The 23,275-nt window shown below is 36.8% G+C and overlaps 1 protein-coding gene across 1 annotated transcript in view; it reads right to left on the bottom strand.

Annotated features, from left to right (window-relative positions):
• Window positions 1–3,947: 3,947 nt before the first annotated feature.
• CENPF (centromere protein F) overlaps window positions 3,948–23,275 on the bottom strand; it is a 34,101-nt gene continuing 14,773 nt past the window's right edge. The window contains exons 10-19 of the mRNA XM_062489305.1: window positions 20,712–20,847; window positions 16,836–20,281; window positions 14,041–16,326; window positions 13,347–13,487; window positions 12,143–12,319; window positions 11,246–11,407; window positions 9,794–9,980; window positions 8,615–9,094; window positions 7,174–7,364; window positions 3,948–4,644 (exon numbers count right to left, since the gene is read on the bottom strand). Of these exons, the coding sequence (XP_062345289.1) occupies window positions 4,444–4,644; window positions 7,174–7,364; window positions 8,615–9,094; window positions 9,794–9,980; window positions 11,246–11,407; window positions 12,143–12,319; window positions 13,347–13,487; window positions 14,041–16,326; window positions 16,836–20,281; window positions 20,712–20,847 (7,407 nt within the window). The 3' untranslated portion in view covers window positions 3,948–4,443. The remainder of the gene's footprint in view (window positions 4,645–7,173; window positions 7,365–8,614; window positions 9,095–9,793; window positions 9,981–11,245; window positions 11,408–12,142; window positions 12,320–13,346; window positions 13,488–14,040; window positions 16,327–16,835; window positions 20,282–20,711; window positions 20,848–23,275) is intronic.

Raw genomic sequence — 23,275 nt, 5'->3', positions numbered from 1 at the left:
AAGCTTCCAGGAATAAAACCATGCAAAAAGCCAAACAGATTTAGCTGCTTTATAGCTACATCCTGTTTTTCTATGTTCCATAGAGTTTCTGAACTCTACACTGAAATAAGTACTTGACTGTGCATATAAGTATTTCAGAGAACATGACAATGCAAATATATAATAACTATTATATATATATTTTTACTGAGATCACTTCTTATCCCTGGAACTATATAGATAGACTAGTCCATCTATCGAGCATATCCACAACATTGCCTTTGAATACTGCAGTTGTAATCTGCTTCCACCACAGCCCACCTTTACATCCAGTTGTCAATATTGCTAAATTCAAACAGCTGCTTTCAATTGCTGTTTTCTGCAGAAAATTGCTGGCAGCCTTTTATAATTTACGCCTACTTAGGATAAGATAGCCAAAGCAGAGGGAAATAGAAACATTTTAATGGTTAGAGAGCTGAAATCTCAAACAGCAAGAACACAGCAACTGAAACGAGTTCTGGGACAAAGCTGGAGCATTCTCCAGCACCTGGGCCATGGAGTAGCACTGGTTTTGTTTTTTCCTACAGTGTTAACATTGCTCAGCAATATTCCCTGTGTAGAGGGAACTTGTCACGTGTTGTATAGAGAAGTTCCCCATTAGGTGGTTGTTGCACTTTTCTCTGTCAACACTTTCAAGGTTTTAGGGCACTATTTGCTTTGTTGTCCAATACACACTTCTGAGACCAGGCACATTTGGACTCATCACTGCTCTCCCGGGTATTTTTCTTTCTGCTTGAAAGTGTATTAATTTGCATCAACTGTAGGGCACACCAACAAAAGCAGCTGGATAGTGAGAGTGTGATTCTTCTTTCAACTCCATCTCTCCCTTCCACTAGCTGTCACTGGATGAGTAGACTCTTCCAAGTGGTTCCAGTGACCCAACAAACGTAGAAGTGGCAGCACTGTCCCCAAGGGTGGAACTGCAGGACAGTGCACACAACTCGTAATCACCCCTGCAGCCAAGTGGGCTTCACAGGGCAGGATCTGACATTTTAAACATTTTAAATTCTGGGAACATTTAAAATTCTGACACCTGAGAAATCAGTTCAAGCATTAGTCCTTAATAATAATCCAGGAAGAGCAGCCAACAAACAAATTTCCTTTTATGTTTTCCTTTCATTACTAGGTAAAAATGAGAAGAATAGTTTAAAGTCTGAAGAAAGAGCTGAATATCACAAACCACCCAGACCCTTCCATCAGCTGAGGAGGAACATGCCAGAAGGATGTCAGCATTCCTGCAACATGCTTTTAATGTACAGCTCTGGGCATTTCAGGGAACATGCAAAACCACTTGGAATAGCAAACTAGATTTTACACCAATTACAATGTAAACCTTGGGTAAAGGGAAAGTGAAGAAGAGATCCAGCTAATGCATGTTCCTGTGATGTAACACAGTATCACTATGGCAACAACCAGGGTAGCATGCAAAGAAGGATAGTAGAGCAAAGACATGTTTACAGGGACTTTCACAGTCAGAATAGAAACCCACATAAAAGTGTCCTTTCATTCCTTCAGAGAGATGACAAAACACATCCTATGCAATCCTACTAGGAATCCTAGTGTGGCACTTTTTTTTTTTTTTTTTGTCTGCATGCTTTATATAGAGATAGGGAAGTTCTATCAAGAGCATATTTTCCAACCTATGTGAATTGAGACCTGAAGTCTCATCAGTTTGCAATGGAATGTAGAATATTAAATCCCACTTTCAGTAGATTTAGGCATTAATCTAAGACCTCTTTAAAATCTTAACCTACATCAAAAAGCTAAGACTACCCAGTATTCTGATTGATACTAGTTGCTAAAAAAAATCCAGATATTCAAAATGCAAACATTTCACACTTAATGAAAGCTAAAGGCTTATAAAATACAAATACAGCCAAGTAGGAAAATATGTAACAACAATGCTTTCTAGTTATTTCTTTCCTAATAACATAGTTCAATTTTGTCTAGTTAAGATTAGACAGCTTTCTAAAGATAGATGTTTTTTCCACACTCTTTTCCAAGTGGGACACTTTTCAAGTCATCAGATTAAAATAGAAAAACAATGATTTGGACAAATAAAATATACCAGTTTTGTTTGGGTTTTTTCTATTATCAGCTACCAAAGCCTCTTCATACCCATACTTCTACCTCTAGACACTTATTTTTTTAAAATTGGTGTAATTCCACAGATGACCCCTATATACAAAACTTGGTCTGAAATAATTTAGCTTTTATGAGCTTTGACATATGACAGTATCCTGACATAAGATGAGGTAAAAGTGCCTCCTTTAAGGTGGGCCCCTTTCAGTCTCTCTGGGAGATGTCTTTAGGCATAGTGCCACAAAGACTGTTTTAATTACCTGACATGAGTTAACAAACAACTTGAGATATTTAAGAAAAAGCCACAAGATCTACTGCTGTGAGCCCAAGCACAGGTATATCTAGTTACTGAAGGATTGCTTGTATGGCAAGATTTTGATCTTTTGAACAAAAAAAATATTTTCATTTGCCTGACTCTGTTATGCTTGCAATACAAATGCTGAACTTCAAGATTGTTTGGTTAAACTGATGAGTAGATAATTTTTTCTCCTAAACTTACTGCATTCTAATAGACAATACTGTAAGAAAGGCAGAATAATGGAGATATGTATATGTAAAAAGCAAAAACTGCTGCTTTGAGGCTAAAACTATCATTATACTTCAAAAGTTCAACTTGAAACAAAAGTATTCTCTCTTATTTTAAGGAATCTTTTTCAAGGAGTAGAAAACATTATTACACACTGTTGTGGGTTTTTTTGAAAGAAGAAACAACATCTTTCTGACATGGTAACAATAACAATGTGAAAATGCATGCCTGCTGTGCATCTAGGAGCTTTAGGGCACAACTGCTCCTGTCCAAGAGCTTGATTTCCCCAATATCTGGCCAGGCAAGTATAATATAAATTATCAGAAAGTAATTTTTTTTTTAGTTGAATAATGATGTGGTTGATGTCACCCTTTTCCTATAGAGTTAAGTTGATCTGTGCTACTGAGCAATCCCAGTTAGACCTTTGAGTTCCACAAGCTGGGGTGAGCATTTCTGTAATGAATCATCCTAAATTCAAGTGCACTGTCATGAACTGGGTGGAGTTATTTCTCTTGCACTGATGATACCAGAATATTAAATGCTATTTGAATGAAGCAGGAGGTAACACAGGGCATTCCATTCCAAGATATTTCTTGACATCTGACCATTTCCCAACACTTGCCCTCTTATTACATCAGGCACAGGTCTTCAACGATTTTCATAGAGACAGATTTGAGGTTAAGCATTGTCAAGGTGAAGGGTGACCTGCAGAGGAGCAGCAGACAACCACTGCTGGTAGCACAAGAACAGATTTGCTGTAACCGGGTCCTTTCTGGCCTGGTACAAAGTGCTCACCCCCATTACTGGCTGGCCAAAGGCCATTTGGCAGATGTGAAGATCAACATATGACCATCAGCTAGGGAAGTACATCGTTAGATGCTTTGTTTCAGGGAAACAGACAGCCCTCTTTGACACTGAATAATCTCTCACCCCTATCTGCACACTATGATTCCATCAGGAAGAAGGGATATCAAGACACAGGACACTAGACCTGCACTGGGGATTCACTTTCTATCTGCTCCTATACTTTTGTCTTGCACTCAAAAAGTAAGTCACTGCTTCATTTTGAATCATCCAATAGAGTGTTTGCCACATCCTTCCTGGAAACTAGTATTTTTAGGTACTTGAGTCAATTTTCCATTTGTAAATGAACCATCAGTACACAAAAATGACAACAATTAACTACATGGCAACATATGGCCACTTTTTCTACAGTTTAATTTTTAACAGATTAATAAAGAGGTATTTACAGAAAATCTTACAGTCATAATTCTACAATTACATCTCAAAGGAGGTTGTAGCCAGGTGGGGGTTGATCTCAGTTAACCAGCAATAGGACACAGACTCAAGCTGCACCAGGGGAGGTTTAAGCTGGACATTAGAAAGAAGTTCTTCAAAAAAAGAGTGATTGGGCATTGGAATGGGCTGCCCAGGGCGGTAGCAGAATCACCATTCCTGGAGGTGTTTAAGAATAAAGACTGGATGTGGCACTCAGTGCCATGGTCTGGTTAACAAAGTGATGTTAGGTCACAGCTTGGACTCAATGATCCTCAAAGGTCTCTTCCAACCTAATTGATTCTGTGATTCTATAAAAAGATCAATTATATATATTCATTATTATTTCACTAGTGTGAGTGACTATTGGTATTAGTAAATATTCACAAAATCTCTTCAGAAGCCATATATCATTATTCATTGGAGAAGAGAAAATGGTGCCCTCTATATGGTTCTGATATTTATTTTACAAACTGGTTTTGATCACCAGTTAGTTATTCTTAGTAGTGACTAAGTCAGATTCACTGCACCTTACAATTTTCTTTTTGCTCATCTTGCTCAGATAATCCTTGTTCATTTAGGGAATTTTTTGCTTTGCGCACTGTACGACTCTCCCTAGTATTATCAGAGAGAGGTTTTGGGGATTGTTTATGCAGGCAAAGTGGTGACCTTGATGTAGAACTCATGGGTGGAAAAGCTTGGGACTGCTGCTCATCATTTTCCTGTAACACAAACAAAAACATCCTTGTTTACTGGTAATGGAAAACCATATTAGCTTTCTGCCTTGGGTCAAAAGACTTGCTGCAAAAGACTAAATATTGTGAATTTGCAAAAGACATAGACATATTGAAAGCAGAAAAACATATTTTTAAGGCACTTATCACTCTGAATACACAACACAGTGAGGCTTGATAACTCTTGCTTTGTTGTGGCACGAGATGAAATATCTGCTACACTGCTGGCAAGCTATTTTCCAGGAACAAAAAAAAGCCACACAAGGAACAGACAGTACTCAAGCTGTTTACTAAAGTACCTGGTACTGTGTACCAAGAGCTGTATTTAATTTTTCCTGTACATATTCTGCAGACATAAAGCATGGATGTCACTTTTTTGCTGACATCTGGGCAGAAACCACTGCTTTCACATTTTGACCGATGTGCAGTCAAAGCACTCAATTTAAATACTACATTAAATTCACATAGAAAAGTGAATACATTTGCATATGATCATGACAGGCACTTTTTAAACACCTTGAGAAATTTGCAACAGTTTGAAACTGGGTATTTGAAATCAAGTAGATACAAGTACCTCTCAAAGAGAAGGAAACAAGGTTTATTTCACTTTTAAAACAAAATACCATTTACTATATTCATATAAAGCATGAAACAACACTTTTTAATGGTTTCAACAAATGATGAAACAATATGAGCAATTCCTCCAGAAATTCCCAGATGTATGTTATCTTGGAATAAAACCAACACACATATTTAGCAGTGTCCAAGAGAGAAGGGCACAAACTTCTGGAACTGATGACTTTTGCATATTTACACTTGGAGGCAACAAAACCAACACTGAAATCTTAATTACTGCCATCTAGTTGAAGGTGAGGAGTAGCCTGTCCTTGGACCTAGACAATACAAGTTTATACAAAGAGAAGGAATGTTTGGGAAATCCCTCCTCCAGTTATATTAGAAAATATTATTACTGATTAACTGTTATTTGCTATATAACCCTGACTGTGGTTAGCAAGAGTCTACAGCAAGCTTACACCATGCTGGCAGGTGATTACTACACAACTTGCTGTGAACAAGGGGTTCCTTTCTTTTTTGCACTACTCAGATTCTTTACAAGCTACAGCATTTGTTTCTAAGGTTATAGGGAAACAGACATAAAGGAATATAAATAAAATTTATTGGCATCGCTTAATGAAACAGTAATAAAACACAGACCTCCAGGCAATGTATGTAAGAAGCAGCAACTCTTGGCAAGTGGGGTAATTATCCTTTGAAACAACATACACAATTTCACTGGATTCACTCTCACTGCAAAACACCAATTTCCTATAGCTGTAGCTCAAAAAAATTATGGGTCTGATCTGATTTGTGTTCCCAATAGTTTTCTGGCCTCAAAAGCTATACATCGACTAAACTATGTGGCATTTGCCTTTACTTACTTTTGGTATCCTGCCAACATATTTCATGTGCTAAAAGAAAATAACTGGATGAGAAAAAAAACCTAGGAAAGAATAAAAGAGAAAAGACCCAAAAAGCTACGTGCAAGATTCTGATGATTGTCAAGAGAATACTTACGCGTAACCTGGCAAACTGGAAGGATTTTTATCTACTGACATATTTCTGTGCAGCCCTCATACAGAGAGCTACCAATAACTATTCACTTACTACTCAACTTGAGATAACATGGGTACAAACTTCGGAGGAAGTTTTGGACAACAAAAGGTTTATTTCTGTCCTGTATTTGGAACAATTTTCTATAATCTGCAAAGCATTTACATCACCTTAGAAAGAACACGTTGCTCTGATACTCTGTGAAACATTCAGCAATGTGTCTATCACTGAACACACAAAGTTAATGTAAACTTTGGTTACTAGCCTTTTTTAAATAATAATCCATTTTCAAAACATAACTGTGTAGTATTTACTTGCTTGATAACAAAATCTGGTAAGCATGAGCAAACTGGTCTAGTGGAAGGTGTTCCTGTCTGTGGCAGGGAAGCTGGAATCAGCCGCTCTATAATGTCCCTTCCAACACAACCCATTCTTCATCACACAAATGTTCCCTATTTACATGTTTAATAGCCTCTCAAATACCTGCAGTTAATCTATAAATTCCAAGAAAAGGTATTTGCAGAAAACTTCCAGGTCAAACTCCCAGAGGTTAGTCTTTTTGGTAATTACTTTCCCTGCAACCTAAGAAGCCACAATATAAGCAGTATCTGCTCTTTAATATCCATTAGAAAAAACTGAAAATATACCTACATTGAATTCACGCTTCTCACTGGTTGCTCCTCTGAGCTCACAAATAACAGCACACAAACAATTTGCAGATTGATAGTGCAGTCAAGACCTATGTCATGTTTCAGTCATCCAGTGTTTATGATCATCTCTCCACTCTATTGTTGAGGAACAAAGAATATATCTCCTCAAATTTACTTGGCAGGACAAATATATTTAGTGACTGCATTAAGTCTTCCCCATGACTTTCATACCCAGATAAAAATTTTTCCAACTTACTTTCTGTGGTTTGCTGCCACCAGGTGTCAAACAGCAGCGCTCACCAAGATGGTCTGGTCTGCACTTCTGTGAGTCCTGTGTAGGCAAAGGCCTTTTCTCACTTGAAGCCAGATGGGGACTGGATCTGAGGTGCAGCGTTGTTCTACGTAAAATATAAGGGCTGACCTTGCCACTGGGGATGTCAGCAAACCCTGGAAAATAAACAGCTTTTTAAAAAAAATCACCTAAAGCAATCACATTTCCTCAAAAAGATTTCTTTTTTCACAATAGGAATAAAGTAGCTGATTGAAATAAATCATTTGTTCCATTGGAGAAAATGGAACAAAGATTGCTGAATAGATCTTACATATTTCAGAATTTAAATGCAAAACTTGGATATCACAGAACAACCATTGAATTACAAGAACAATTCTATAGGGAAAAAAGCCCTAAAGGATTTGGTCTTTTTCTTTACAGGTACATTATTATGGAGTATTGTGTAGAGTAATTCCAAACTGAAAACCAGTACTGGTTAGTTTATAATACTGTGACATGATGCTCTTGATTTTTAAAACTTTTCTCTGTGTAGATATGTATAGAGTGTCTGTTATTTCTCCATCTAGCCTAAAAGTCAAACATGTACTGGCACATATGTCCTCGGAACAGGGCTATTTTTAGAAGATATAGTAATGCTGGTAAGAAAGTGAAATGCAAATAATGTTTAGCCTTAGAAATCCTTACTTCTGGGAGTGACCAACAAAGTTGAAGTTATTCAGTATCCCTATGGTTAGTCCTTTAATAATGGCAATTACATTAATTATTAAGAGCAACTTAATAAGTAGTTGAACTTACAAGATATTTTTCAAGCCCTGATTTGTGCAGCCTTCTCAGTTACCCTCTGCTGCAGTGAACCCTTATATGGAATACTGGGCTGCCTAATTTCATGGCACTCATAGCAGATGGAAAGTGAACTCTCATGAAGATGGTAATGTCTTACTGCTGTGGGCAAGTCAGTTTCAACTCAGGGAATTTTAGTCAATTTAATGTTTTGCAAATTAACACAATTACTTATATAGAAAGAAGTATAAGCACACAAATAAGCAAATAGTTGGGGAACACACCTGGGTTTCCCTCCAGACACCATTCCACCCCAGTTTCTGCTCTCCAGTTGCCTCACTGCACACTATACCTGTAAGTGAGGTGATGGGAGCACATGAGACTGCCACAAACATTTAGCTCTTAGCAGAATGGGAGTTATTAATCCAACAGAAATGTGTTCTGCTGGTCTAGTACTAGTGTTCCACAAAGGCTGACTTGGCATCAACTGCCACATCTCTCATTGACTCCTTTCACCTTCCATCACCATCACAAAAAATGTTTGCATAGTCACCAACTCAGTGTAAAAGCCATTCAACAAAACAAAAGAAATGCACACCCGCTTGCTCAGAGAACATTTAAATACCTTTCTGCACTATTTCTGGAAGCCCATCCAACTCACAGTCAGTGTTGTCCCAACCCTGCAGATTTTGAGAGATATCACACTTCCTTTTCTTTTTCAATGAAGTCTCTGGAGCAGGAGATCTTGGTCCTCCATTTTCTTTCCTGCTGTCTTCACATCTCTGCCTTTTACTTGAAAGCTTAGTGGTATCTTCATCTGACCTTCTGTCTTTGACAAAGTGTTTGCTCTTCTGTGTTAACGACTTCTCTGAATTCAGTAAATGAGTGCTGACAGCATCACTCACTTGCTGTTTCAGCTGAGTACTCAACAAACTGACTTGTGTTTTCAGCATCTCATTTGCTTCCTCTAGTTTATGATATTTAACAATTAGAGAGCAGTATTTCTCCAAGTTCTCGTTTGCTTCTCTGGTCTTCACCTCTGTAGATTCCTGCAATTCTTCCAATTTTAACTTAATTTCTTCTGTAATAGCATTATCATCAGCAGCTTTCAAAGAAAAACATGATTATTCATATAACCAACATAAAAGATGCATATGTAAGAATTTATCATGCAATGGTCAAGCATCTTTTAATTACACATGTTCCGTAACAGTGCAACTATAAAAAATAACTGGGAAACAAATTCAGTAATATGATGGACATAACAGTATTCCTGTTAAATATAGAACAAATATGCAAATATTGAAAAGAATCCTTGACCAGTGCATGAGGAAACGTTTTCCCTATCATTTTGTAAATTCTGAATACTTCACTTGCACCCTTAACTTGCTTTAAGTATCATCTACAATATGTTTGCATCTCATGAGATGAGCCAAAGTATTAGGAACAAAGCATGGGAATCAGAGGGAAAAGCTTGCTGGAAAATGATAAAAGAACTTGTACATAAAACTTACTAAGAAAAACATCCCTTCCTTAAGTCACTTTTAACACCAAAAATGTAGGATTTAAATATTTATTCAGAACCTAGTGTTGGTTCTGAAAAGAGAAACAACAACTTTAAAAGAAAAAAAGCTTAGCTAAGTTTTGAAAATATTTGACATTTGCACTTGTAATTTTTTCCTCCTAATTAAGAATCACGCTCTATACTAGAGCTACATATGCAAGTGGACATTTTAGGGAACAAGAAAGTTTTACATATTAATGCACCACTAAGACAGCATTAAGACAACCTAGATTCAGTTACCTTCTTTATTATGCTTTGCCATAGTCAGATTTTCCTTCTTTAGCAGCTCATCATGTTCAGCTAGATGTTTCTGCAACATTTCCTTTTCCTGTTCCAGCTGCTTACAGGAATTCATCCACATCTGCACTTTACTGTGGGCATATTCATTTTCCTTCCTCAGCTGAATTATAATGTTACTATTATCAGCCTAAAAAATAAGAAATTTAGTTATTTCACCAGAAACACAATTCCTCCTTTTCAACATTATAATATCAAATGGAGTAATAGAATCACTGAAGTGAGAAAAGACCTACAAGATCATTGATTCCAATCTTTGACCAAACACCACCATATCAACTAATCCATAGCACTAAGGGCTGCCTTGAGCTCAGAGGTGGTGACTCCACCACTTCCCTGGGCAGCCCCTTCCAATGCTTTACACTGTTTCCTATAGCAAAGAAATTCTCCACAATGTCCAGCATGAACCTTTCATCATCCCATTGGTCTGGTACCAACACAGAGAGCAAAGCTAGGAGCCTACTCTGCTACATTGACACTACCATGTTTTCTGGCACACATCCCATAGTACTTTATCCTTGGACTGCTCTTATTAACCAAATGCACATGACAGTGGAGGGCCCTAAGAATAAAGAATTGTTGATCAAGATGAGCACGTTGTAATTCAGTATTTACTTGCATGTAAATTAAATTGACTGTTTCTTCAAGTGTGCATTTAGAGAGGGATTAATTCCTGAAGTAGGTGTACAGAGTTGGAGGAGCCAGAAATCAATCACAGACTGAAGCAGCACCAAAAAAAGACCAAAACCACCCAGAAAACAATAAAAAATGCAGGGATAGAATTATTGGCATAGAAGTTCAGTGTATGGCAGTGAAGCTTCACCTGTACTACTAAAAAGTAAACCAAGGACATGAAGAACTGTTCCCAGTTATCAGTAGCTTACCATATGTGGAGCTCATATTCCAGCATCCCTGAGAGCAATTATGTCAGAGAATTGCACTAGTTTATAGCTGTAATGAGAATTCTATATAAAATAGAACTGAAAAAGCTGAATCAAGAGCAATCTATCAAGACTAATGCTTAGGGATAGACCATAATACATTTTACCATGGAAGTAATTCACAAACAGAAAATAGAGGCACTGCAGACTGAGTGAATTCTAACCACGTTTTAGCTCAGCTGCAATGTTCACTGTAGTCAATAGACTGCTGTGTTTAGGGTCACAGAAACCAATTCTAGGTGATCTCAGTCATGGCACATAGAATAGAATTTTTCCAATGTACATCAATAGTAACAATGTTTTCTCCAGGCTCTGTGTTCTCTTTAGCAAAAGAAAGGCTGTACTAAAGTCAAGCCAAAGTTTTGGAGCACTGGTTCCCAATCCTGTATTTATTTTAATACACAGTGTCTTGTGGAATCTCATGTAATTTATCATACTTAGGGGGTTTTCTTACCTTAGTTTTTAGGAGTTCTCCTAAGGCTTGATTAGCTTCTTTAAGGGAATTATTTAGCTGCTCATTATTGGACTTCAAACGTTCAATTTCCAGTTTTTGTGAGCTGATAAGGTGCTCCAATGAACTAATCTTCTCATGATAGGCCTCAATTTCCACTTCATTCTAGAGAAACATATTGTGCCTAATTACTATGATACCAGAAAGGACACCAAGTTGCACTTTCAAGATGCACCTCACAGCATATCACAAACCCACAGGAATTCCACAGCAATTTTAATAGTTATGTTTTGAGGAGTTTCAAATTGAAAGGGCAATTTTTCTCATGTATATATTTTGAATACTAGCATCTTGCCTCTAAGAAGTCTGTTAGAAGAAAGTCCTTATATTTTACTACAGCTTGCTCTTACACATACATTAATAATAACGAAAACTAAGAAACAATTATAGTTATTTGCATGTGTTCTACTGAACTCAAGTTCATAGACTTTTCTGCAGTAAAGTCAATTGATGGCTCTTTGTATACAGAGCATCTGACAAATTTATTTCCAACAAATTTGTCCACATATCCTGAACTGGTTAAGCTTTCTTCCCTCTTCCTACCAAAAAAAACAACTTCCTGGATTAAACAGTGTTGTTTTCACTTTTTCAAGGTTATAGTCTCAGTGGATTTTTATATATATATTAAATGCTTAATAAGTTGTGAGATGAATCACTTTTTAGAGCTTGTTATAGAGAAAAAAGTTAAGTAAACACTAAGTTGAAAGGTAAGTATATGTAGATTTTGGAAATATTGTAAGCAAAGAAATTATTTTGCAATAGGATCAGTAAAATATTGTAAAATACATAGAACTGAATTAAAAACTCACAACACTACTCTCTTCCTATTTTCTGATTTACCTTTCCGTTTGCTTCTGTCAGAGCAACCTGATGCTCCTTCTCTGCTTGAACTAGTCTGTCTTTGTATTCTGATATTTCTCTTTTAATTTCACTCTCTTTTTCTTGTAGTTGATTCTGGACCATCTCCAAAGTCCTGGCCAGTTCATTTTTTTCTGAAGTTGTCTGACTCAGCTGAATCTGTAAATAGTAATAGTACATTCTTTGGTACTTGGAATTATCTCAATTTAGAGAGAGACGACCCATTAAACTCTTTAAATCTGAAGCATCTTTGAATTTTCAAAAACAACTTAGTAAGAAATGGATTTAACAGTGGCTAAATATACGATAATCAAAGCAAAGAACATCTGAACACAAAAGGTAAGACAAGGAGGCAAAGGAAGTTTCTCTTAAAAGAAAACAAGTGCAAGTCTGCCAATAGTGTTAAAACAGGCAGCACTGCCAAAAACAAAGCTTAACTTTCTTCAAATGTTGCTCCCTCAGAGTGACTTGAGAGGTTAAGGATCACTTCCTCACTTTAAGATGATAAAACTTTCTAAGCATTTTCATCCACTTTTATAACTACTTTTTGGATAGCTAGTCTCCATTTCCATTTTGGCTCTCTGAAAGTTGCAGAAATACCTGTTCTCTTCCCATCCCACTCAAAATCTTCAGTGCCACAATAGAAACAAACCTCTGGTTATAGAATTTTGTAAATAAAGTTAGTAGGTCAGACATGACAAATTGGTTTAAAGACATACTATTGTTCACAAATAAGAGTTGTCTAGACTATAAAATAGCCTCTAGGAATTAAATGCAAACAAATTTTTAAAAAGGCTTCAAAACTGTTTCTTCCTTTATTATGTCCTGAATTAAACTGGCACCACTGAAACGCTGAAAGTAGTTTTGAGAAGTGCTTGTTTTTTATCTGACCTTCTCAATCTGATGATTGAATGCCTATAGTAGAGAATTTTTCAACACTGAAAAATGTCTAAAAAACTAGCTGTGGCATTTACGCCAAGAAAACATAATTTGGATGGAAGGAAGTGGGAAAAAACTATTAAGTAATCTTTTTATCCCAGAAGAAAACATTGGATTCTTGGAAATTTGGAAGTAACAACCTCTAATACTGTACATTATCACAGACACACTTGACCAGCCTCCACACAGGTACTGTACTTGAACATCTGGCTTTGAACATAGAAATAATGCAGATAGAATAACTTACTTTGCTCTTTTCTGAATGTTCTTGAACATATTGCATTTCTTCAGCAACCTTGTTTCTTTCTTCCTGTAATTTGGCAATCTCCTGTTCAGTATTATTTAGCTTGACTTCCAGCTCAGTTCGACTTTCAGCCAGTTCATTTACCTCAAATAAAATTTTCCAGATTTATTTTTAATACATGTGTCATGACCTCCAAAGAATTCACTTATATCTGAAAAGCAGTTTAAGACTGATTATTTTGTTCCCACGTTTGGCCAAGTTTTAAGCAAGAGTCACAACAGGGTAATGATGTTTTCACATGGCAAATGCACAATTATTGTTTCACTTTCTTTGGAGTTTCCAAAGAATTTATTCTTGACACAAAAACTCAGACACCCAATACCAATTTTTTCTTCTTCCTTTTCTTCTACAGGAAAGAGGAAACTATCCTGCATTATTTGATTGCTTAAAGTTTATGTTGACTTTCAAGCTACCTTCTCCTTCATCCTATGCAAAACAATGTCCTGCTTTACAGCTCTGTAACTTCAATGAAAATTTATGATTGTATGGAAAATGTAATTTTAAAAATAGGATGTTTACTGCAGAAGTCTGAGGTTAAAATTATTTTAACTTAATTTATTAAGGAAGTGGTAAACCCAGAGGACACTTTATGCTCACTCCTACAAAGGGAATCCTACCCTAATGGAAATTATATTACCTTTATACATAGAGTGTTCTTTTCACAAACTGTAGATTCCAGCTCCTTCTCAAGGTCCTTATAAGACATTTTTAGAACATTCAAGATATCCAGAGAGGTTTCACCATCAGAAAAATGTTGTTCCTTCAGCTTGAACTCAGCAATCAAGTTCTGAAGCCTCTCTTTTTCCTGGTGCCAGCATTCAAGTTCATGCTGCATGTGAGTCAGCTCCAAAGATAGTGCTTCTGTTTCTTCCAACTGCTTTTCAAGAGCACCATTTTCCTGCACCTTTTCATCAAATTTTTGTTTATAATCCATCAATTCATGAACAAGTACTTCCCTTGCTTGATCCAATTTGATGTTTTCATTTTTTATTTCCTGACATTGCTGTAACAGCATTATCTTATCTTGCTCAAGACGAGCCACCTGATTCATCAAGACTTGCTCTTTTGCTCTAGCATCTGCTTCCTCCTTGCGTGAAAACTCAAATTTCTCACTCATATCTTTGAGCTCAGATCTCAGCAATGCCACAGCATTTTCAAACTCATCTTTGATTTGTATCTTTTCTTCCTCCTTTTCTTCCAACTGTTTTGCTGTAGTCAAATTAGAAGACTCTAGTTCAAGGAATCTTTCTTGCATTTCTTTTAAATCTTTAGCCAAACACTCTTTTTGTGAGGTGAGGACATCAATTTGTAAGTTAGAACATGTCAGCTTTTCAGTCATCTCCTCCATCTCTGTTGCTAATGTTTCTGCCTCTGCTTTGGCAGTCTCCAACTCAACAATTGTATCTTCCAGATTTTTCTCTGACATCTCCAATTCCCTTTCAAGCCTCTCTATTTTATCCTGGAGACAGTCAGCTTTCCGTTCATTGTCTCTCAGCTTTTTAGCAATGTGACGTTTTTTTTTCTCATCAGACTCAATTTTTACTTTCAGCTTCTCAATTCCACATCGCAATTGATCTGCTTCTTTCTGCGCTGCGCTGAGCCTTGCAGCAAGTTCTCCTTTTTCCATTAACAAGCCTTCCAAAGACTTAGAAAGCTTTGAATTTTCCATTTCTGATGAACTTAATTTATGCTGCATCGGTCCCAACTCTCTTGCAATCAGCTCTTTTTCTTCCTTTGAATCCGCTGCTTTATTCTGGAATTTTTCTAAGGTAAAAGATACAGCATCATTTTCTAAACTTTGCAGCTTCTGAAAAAGACAGTCTTTTTCATTGGATAACTGATTTGCATCAGATTTTGCAGCCTCAAGCAGATTTGCTTGTGTCCTCACTTCATCCTCTAACCTTCTAATGAATCCAGTAGAATCCATTTTATTTAACTCTAATTCTTTTAATTTCTCCTGTAGGTTTTGATAGTTCTGATCCAGCTCTTTTTTGCTTTCAGACAAAATACTCAGTTCTTGGCCAACATAGTTTCTCTCAGCTGTGACTGAAACAAGGTGCTCTTGAAAGCTAGAAATAGTTTTGAGATTAACTTCCCTCTCCCTTTCTAATTGCTGACATTTCACCTGAAGCATTTCAATGTCACACTCTATGAACAAGGCATGGTTCTCAGTATTAACTTGCTCAGATTTTGGACTCCCTTGTTCATTTCCAGCCGCAAGAAATTGTTCCTGACCCACACACTTGGTCATTTCCACATCAAACGTGTTTGCTGCATTAGGCGATCTAACTTTACACATCTCCAGCTCAGACTCTAGGATCTCAGGTTCTTTTTCTAATGAGACTACTTGAAGAGATAATTCCTGCTTACTGACAGAATCGGATCTATGTTTTTCCTTTACGCCACAGTTTTCTTCCTTAACAGCTACAGTAGCTTCCTCCAGTTCTGCAAAAGCTGAGCTATTTGAAATTATTTGTGCCTCCTGGAAGTTCATCTCTGAGTCTAATTGCTCAACTTTTATTTTTAAATCAACATAGTTTGGGTTTTTTTCTCTCTCATAGATCAGCTTCAAATGTTCAGCTGTCTGTTGCTTTGCCTCTTCCTGAAGCATTTCGGCAGTTATTTGATTTTCACAGAAATACCCAGCACTCAAAACCCTACTATTGGAAAATGACAACACACTGGCATGGTCTGAGGGGCTGACTATTTTTCTAGACATATTTTCACACCCATGTTGTCCAGAAATTTTCTCAGTGTAATCTTCCATTAATCTTGCTTCAGCAGTCTCAGTTTCCTTTTCACACCCAGTGGCATCTCCCAGAGCCGTTTTCTCAATGGGGATTATTTTAAGATTGTTTTTCAGAGCTGAGTTTTCAACAGGCACTCCCAATTTATAAGGGCTGTTGTTTTCTTGTTCTGTGTTCTGCAAGGAATAAGAAACAATCAAAATAAAAACATAGGAGGGGGAAGAATACATATAAGAAAAAACAAGGTAAGTTTTAAAACTTTCCTTAAACTAATAAATTTCCTGCTCTTATGTGAAAAATAGCTATCATCCATCCAAACTTCATAGCGCCCTTTCTTACAGAAATGATTGATGCTTACTTATACATACATCTTTGGCCAAAAGGTTTTAAAGGTACTGAGGGAGGGATTTCAGATAAATTTGCTGAAAGACTAAGTGTAAAGATACCACATCCTCCTGTATTTTAGGAAAACAGGTGTCTACATGACAAAGTGAGCTATTATTAGTATTATTAAAAGGACAAAGTTCACTGCTCAAGTATGGATTATTTTTCTTCTTTTTCCAAAAAAATAGTACTGCTTCTGTGGTGCACAATTTTAAAGATATTTTACTGCAAAAATTCTATTTGGGTGACCACAAATCAAAGGATTTACATACAACTCATTTGCATGACAGCAATCACTTACATGTTCAATATCTGTGCACAGCAGTGAATGAGAACTTAAATCAAGGACCTGTAGTTGGAGTCTTGCTGCTTCCAGCTCCAAAGAGAGATTCGCAGTTTGTTTCCTTTCTGCTGCCAGTTTGCACTCCATCTCCATAGTCACATTATTCAGCTTCTGCTGCCATTCTTCCTTTTCAGACAAATTTTGCTGTTTGAGATGATCTATTTCTTTCCTTTCAGAAAGTATAACTTCTTTCAGCTCTTGTATTTCCTCATTTTTCATATTCTCTTGAACATGAAACTGATCTTCAAGCACCTTGATGGCCTTCTCATATGTTTGACAGAGCATCTGAAGTTCTTCAATTCTATTTTCAAGGTTAGATTTTCTTGGAGTAATACTCCTGAGCTCTCTAACAGTGTCCAAATTGTGATCGTTATGACACTTTTCAACCAAAATTTCTATTGCATCCTCTGAAATTACTTCTACAGAGCTGTCTGTCTGATTCATTTCCTCTGTCCCTTTGCATGAGCTACTATTATGAGAATCAACAACTTCACTTATTTCTAACAAACAGGGATTTACAGAAAGGTCTGAGGAAGAATCCGTGGCCTTAGTTTCATCTAATTTAGGCAGCGTGCCGTCTCGGCTGGATGACAGCGACATTTGCACAGAATCTACATGAGCACTGCTCTGACTTGTTGACAATGAAGAATTTTTTGCTTTCAGTATTTCAATACAAGACTGCAGCTCACATATCTTTGAGCTCATACTACAGTGCTGTTCATATAATTTTAGGTGTTCATTCTGGAAAGTCAAAAGCTTCTCTCTTACTTCTGCAAAGTGTACCTTAACTTCTTTGCTGGACAATTTTAAATCTTCATAGTCAGAAGAACTGCATTTATTAAGTCTGAAGGACATTTCCTTATTATCAGAAAACATTCTAAGATCACCATTATCACTTTGATCCATAAGTTCATCAGAAAGAACATCTTTCTCAGCTTTTAAATTGCTATCTACATTCATTATATAATCTTTCTCCTCTTCCACTTTATTAATACCTGTGGTAGCATAGGTTTTTGCATCTTTAAATCCAGAGGTTAATGCAGCATTTTCACTCTGCAACCTCTCACACGTTTTCTCAAGCTCACTCAGCTGGTCTATTGTTACCTGCAAAGAACATGCCAGCAACACTGATGAAGGACTTTCATCTATTTCTCTTTTGCCACAATCCTGGGAAATGCCACTGTAATTATACTCCAGTGAGTGGCCATCTTCCTCTTCTACTGCGAGCAAAGAATCTGCAGTTTGCAGTTCTTTAACAGACAGTAGTTCTTGCTGCAGTCTTTCTTTCTCTCTCACATTTTTCTCAAGTTCTCCTTCCATACCTTTTAAAGCTGTCTCCAGCTGCATCACTTCTAACCTGCATTTCTCTAGAGAGAGTTGGCTATCCTCAAAATCCATTTGAAGAAGCTCAAGTTTAACCTGGTATTTATTCAGCTCAATGTCTTTTTCCTCCATGGATTTTCTCAACTGTTCTGAACAGAGTCTCTGTTCACAATTAACATTGCACATTAGAGGTTCATTTTTTGTTGGTAGTTCCTTTCCCAGTTGTTCCTTTTCTTGAAGCACAAGGCCAAATTTCTCTTGCATTGTATTTTGTATTGTCCTGGCATTTAACCTTTCCTGGCTTAAACAGTCAAGCTCCACAGAAGGCATATGTTGGATGCTGGAAAATTCTGACTGCAGTTGCTGAAGTTCATTAACCAAATCCTTTTTTATTTCTTCTGAGGCTATTAGTTTATGCAAGATATCTTTGTTCTCACTAAGTACCTGTTTCTCTTGCTCTAATTTTGCTTTTGTTTCATCTAATTTGATTGTCTGTTCCCTCAGAATGTTCATAATTCTTCCATTTTCTTCTTCTACTGACTTATACTTTGTCTGCAAAACTTCAAGCTCTGTTTTGATTTCTTCAGTTCTTGATTCAATATGCTGTCTTTCCTCCTCTTGTTTTCCAGACATTTCAGAAATTACTTCTTCTCTTTCCTTTAGGCTGTCATAAATATTTTTATTTGTCTCCAGTAAAGTTATTTGTTCTTGCTTTAAAGCACTACTTAAATCCCTAAGGGCTGCATTTTCTTCACTAAGTTCACCAATTTTTTTACTGTATGAGCAAATCATTGAAGACATGTCCTTCTTCTCTGAATCCCATGTTTCAGACATGAGCTTCAATTGCCTTAGAGAATCCTCAAGCAATTTATTATTGATCTTTAAATCCTGAAGCTCAACTTGTCGGTTTTCTAATTTTTCATTCAGAGTCTGTAGTTGCATGTCCTTTTCCTCAAGAATAGCTGTAGTTTTTTCAACTAATTCCTGACGTGCTGAAATATCCACTTGCAAGTTACTGATGTGCTGCTTGGTTTCTGTCATGAAGCTTTTGTACATCTGTTCTACTGCAAATAACCTTTGTTCTGTTTCACTCTTAATTTGAAGTAAGTCTTCATACTGCTGCTGCTGATTTGAATTCAGCTGCTTTTGAGCCACTAAAGAACTCTCAAGAAAAGAGATCTGCTCTTGGAAAGTGACCAGATCTTTAGTTTTTCCCACTTCTTGAGGAGGTCTTGAACATCCATGATCTGCAGTGCTGGAGTTAGTTGCTACAAATTGCATATTATCTAAAGGAGTCTTATCCTGTCTGCTTTGTAAATTAACTTCTCCCTCTCCTGTCATTTCTGAAATATCTTTTGCTTTAACAAGACAACAGATTTTTTCATATTCACCAAGCAAGTCATGATAGCACTGTTCCCTTTGCAGTCCTTGACTTACTGCCAACTGTAACTTTTCTTCTACTTCAGCAACTTGGTTGGTGAGCTGGAATATTTTACAGGACATATTTTCTATCTCTTTGCAGTATTTTTTATCAGAACATTCTGCTTTCTGCTTAAGTTCATCAAAAGCTTTTTTTTGTTCTTCTAATTCTGTACTTTTATATTCCAGCATATCTTTAAGTTCTCTAATCTCTGTGGATTTCCTGTCACTTTCAGTTTGCATCATTCTGAGTTTCTCACTAAGCTCATGATTTTTGCTTTGCTGACTTTGAAGGGAACTCTCCAAGTCATTAATATGAGCCAGCATACCTTCCTTTTCAGACTTAAGTTTATTTATAAGATGATCAGTTTCATTTTTCCATTGAGAAAAAACAGTAGCCTCTTTTTGCAATTCTTCACATTCTCTCTGCTTTAATCCAAGGAATCTCTGCAAAGTTTCTGATTCTCCCTCCATCTTACTTATTTTACAGTCTTGTTCTTTAATATGATTATCTTTTTCCTTGAGGAGACCTCGGGCAGACTCTTGTTGCTTCTCCATGTCAGCTAAAGCAATTTTCATGTTCTCCAGTGAAAGCGAGCTCTCTTGCCTTTTAAATTTCTCTTCCAGTAACTTCAGCTCCACTTCCTGAACAGCATTCTTATCTGTAGAAGAAAACACCATCAGATCCTTGCCAATCAATACTGGCAAGTCTACTGATAACTTTCTAGATGAGGTGTTACTATTTACTTTCACTATTTTCAATTCTCATTCTACTGCAAAGCATTACTGTTATGTTATATACTTGATGAAGGATGTTTATATTACTTTAGGCTATCAGGCACTACATACAGTTCATTTGTGGAAAGCAGATTGTAAAACATAAGGATTTTAATTAAAATAGAGTCTATGAAAACAAACTTGCTGATAAGTTCAATACACTTTGATTATTTTCAAAACAGAGTACAAACTTAATGTTCTTAAAAACCACTAATCATGTCCCCAGCAGAAATGTTTTACTTAATTGACAATGAAACTTAAAGCATTGGAGAAAACATCCAGAAAGAGTTCTATAAAATTAAAATAATAACTCACTTTTCATCTCTTCTGCAAAATTTTGGCTTTGTTTTAGAGATTGCTTGATCATATTTAGATCTTCTTCCAGCTGGTGGATCTCTTGTGATTTCTTTTCAAGTTGACAGTTGAGAAGATTTTTCTCCTGCTTCACTTCCTAAACCAAAACCAAATAAGGCCATATTTCATGCAAATTGATCATGAGTTCAATGGACTCAGTTCATTAAATCAAGGTAAAGATATTCCATTGGTCCTGTTAAGACTTTGGACACCTATGCCTGGGTTCCTAAGCACTCCTTAGAAACATAAGCTGAATTTTTTATTCTTAATTAATTGACAGCATCTGAGAGGTTCTGCCAGTTGATGTAGTCAGTGTGGTCCTCATTAGCATAGAACAAACAGCTCCACATTGCCTCACAGAAAGAGATGGGACAGGACAAATTCTACAAAATCTGAGCTGATGAAGTCAGGCTACTTTCCCAAAGCAGCTCAGTAAACAAATCCCTGCAATGGCATGAAAATTAACATGAAATGTTAATTAAGATTTCACCTGTCACCTCATGTGGAGACAAGTTCTCTTTCCACTGCACCTAACAACATGGCAGCACTGGTCAAATTTTATTTAGAAGTGCTTACGCTTTCAGAGGGTTACTTTGCAATTGACAGCGCTTTCTTCCTAATAAATAGATTTAAAAAACACCAAACAAGCAAATAAAACACACTATCACCACCACCAACAAAAAAAACTGCATTGCACCCAGGAAGTAAATAAAAGTTCTTAAAAGAAACTCATCTTTGTTCTCCAAACTCCTGTGCTCTGGACAACAGATGGCACAGAACTGACATGGCCCAAATGAAAACAGAGCATCAATTATTCATGCATTTCCTACTAGCAGATGTGCATCAATTCACAAAAGCCAAGCTCAAGAAATGGAAAGGTCTGAATGAAAAAAATTAAACGCTTGCTGGCATGGCAGGGTTGTTTTTACAACAACGTAAATAAATTGCTCTCAGAACACCATTAAAATTGTCACTGTAGCAAACAGTTGCCTTCCCCACCGGCAGTTAAAAAAAATCCAGTCACATATAAATTTCAATGAATAAGTTTGCTAGCAATCTTAATAAATTTTCAAAGAAGCCCAAGCATCTAAACCCCTTGCATTCAAAGCTGCATGTACAGACGCAATACAAATACACAAAATCATTCATTAGAAAACCTAGGGTGATATGTGGAAACAAAACCGGACAAGTTTAAGGAATTAAAATGGCTGATAGGTCCAATTATTTTGGTTTGGTGCAAACATTCCCACTACCCACAGAATCATACATTGGGTTGGAAGGGACCTTAAAGGTCATCAAATTCCAACCTCCCTGCCACAGGCAGGGACCTCCCTTAGACTGGGTATAGAATTTTTTCCTAGTATCTAGTCTAAACCTCCTACCTGTCAGTTTGAAACCATTCCCCCTTATCCTGTCACTACATGCTTTTGTAAATAGTCTCTCTCCATCTTTCTTGTAGGTTCCTTTCAGGGACTGGAAGGCCACAATTAGGTCACCCCAAAGCCTTTTCTTCTCCAGACTGAACAAACCCAAGTCTCCCAGCCTTTCCTTGTAGGAGAGGTGCTCCATCCCTCTGATTATCTCCTTGGTGGCCTCTTCTGGATTTGCTCAACAAGTCATTGTATGAGAGAAAACCAGTAAGCTGGGCCAAAACCATGCAAAGTGCTGTTCTAACAATAGTCAGATTCCAATAGCTGGGAATATTTTCAAACACTGCAATCTAACAGTAAGAAATGTACCTAAATTTTCACAATATACTCAATCCATACAAAAGTTTGTGATGATCTGAACAAAACCCACTATTTTACCTAAGACTTTTGCAGAGAATTTTAAAGGTAATTTTTTAGCAGAGACTACGCCAGGTTATTTTATATCTGCTGACAACTGGCAACAAGCAAAATGAGTGTTTAACAAAACCAAACTGTGACATGGATTAAATAGGTGCCCAGATGCTTTTCCTACTTACTGCTGATTCTCCACATAAAGGATAAAATTTGCATTGAGAGGTCTCTAGCAGCAAAATTAACAATTTGAAGTGTAGCTATTCTGGTTGCCACTAAAGCAAAACAATTTAACTGAGAAGACAGAAGAGAATCTAAAGTGAAAAGGGTTCTGCAGGTGTGGGTGTGGTAGTTTGGCAGCATACAGAAACTTCTCTGAATTTACCTTCGTCTGGGAGAAAGTCCAATAAATATACAGTGCTGGAAAAACTCTCACTCTAAGAAAGATGCATTTTTTTTTTGAAAAGTTTAAACAGTATGAACCAAAAGTCCATTCAACTGAGTTTAACAGTATGAACCAAAAGTCCAAAAGTCAATGATTCTAGAACTTACTTTCAAAACTCAAACATGCATTTTATTATTCTTCAATTTCTATTTCAGAACCAAAAGCAAAAATCTCTTGAAAGGCAATGTATTTTATTTTAAAATAAGTCCAACATGAACTAGAACCATACCATCAGCATTACAGCAATGAATCCTAACCACACAACTCATTCCAGAAACTACAGTAACGTTAGGGAAGGC

The sequence above is a fragment of the Cinclus cinclus genome, chromosome 3 (assembly GCF_963662255.1).
Source record: "Cinclus cinclus chromosome 3, bCinCin1.1, whole genome shotgun sequence".
NCBI classification, from domain to species: Eukaryota; Metazoa; Chordata; class Aves; order Passeriformes; family Cinclidae; genus Cinclus; species Cinclus cinclus.
This window is presented reverse-complemented; position numbering and strand designations above follow the sequence as displayed.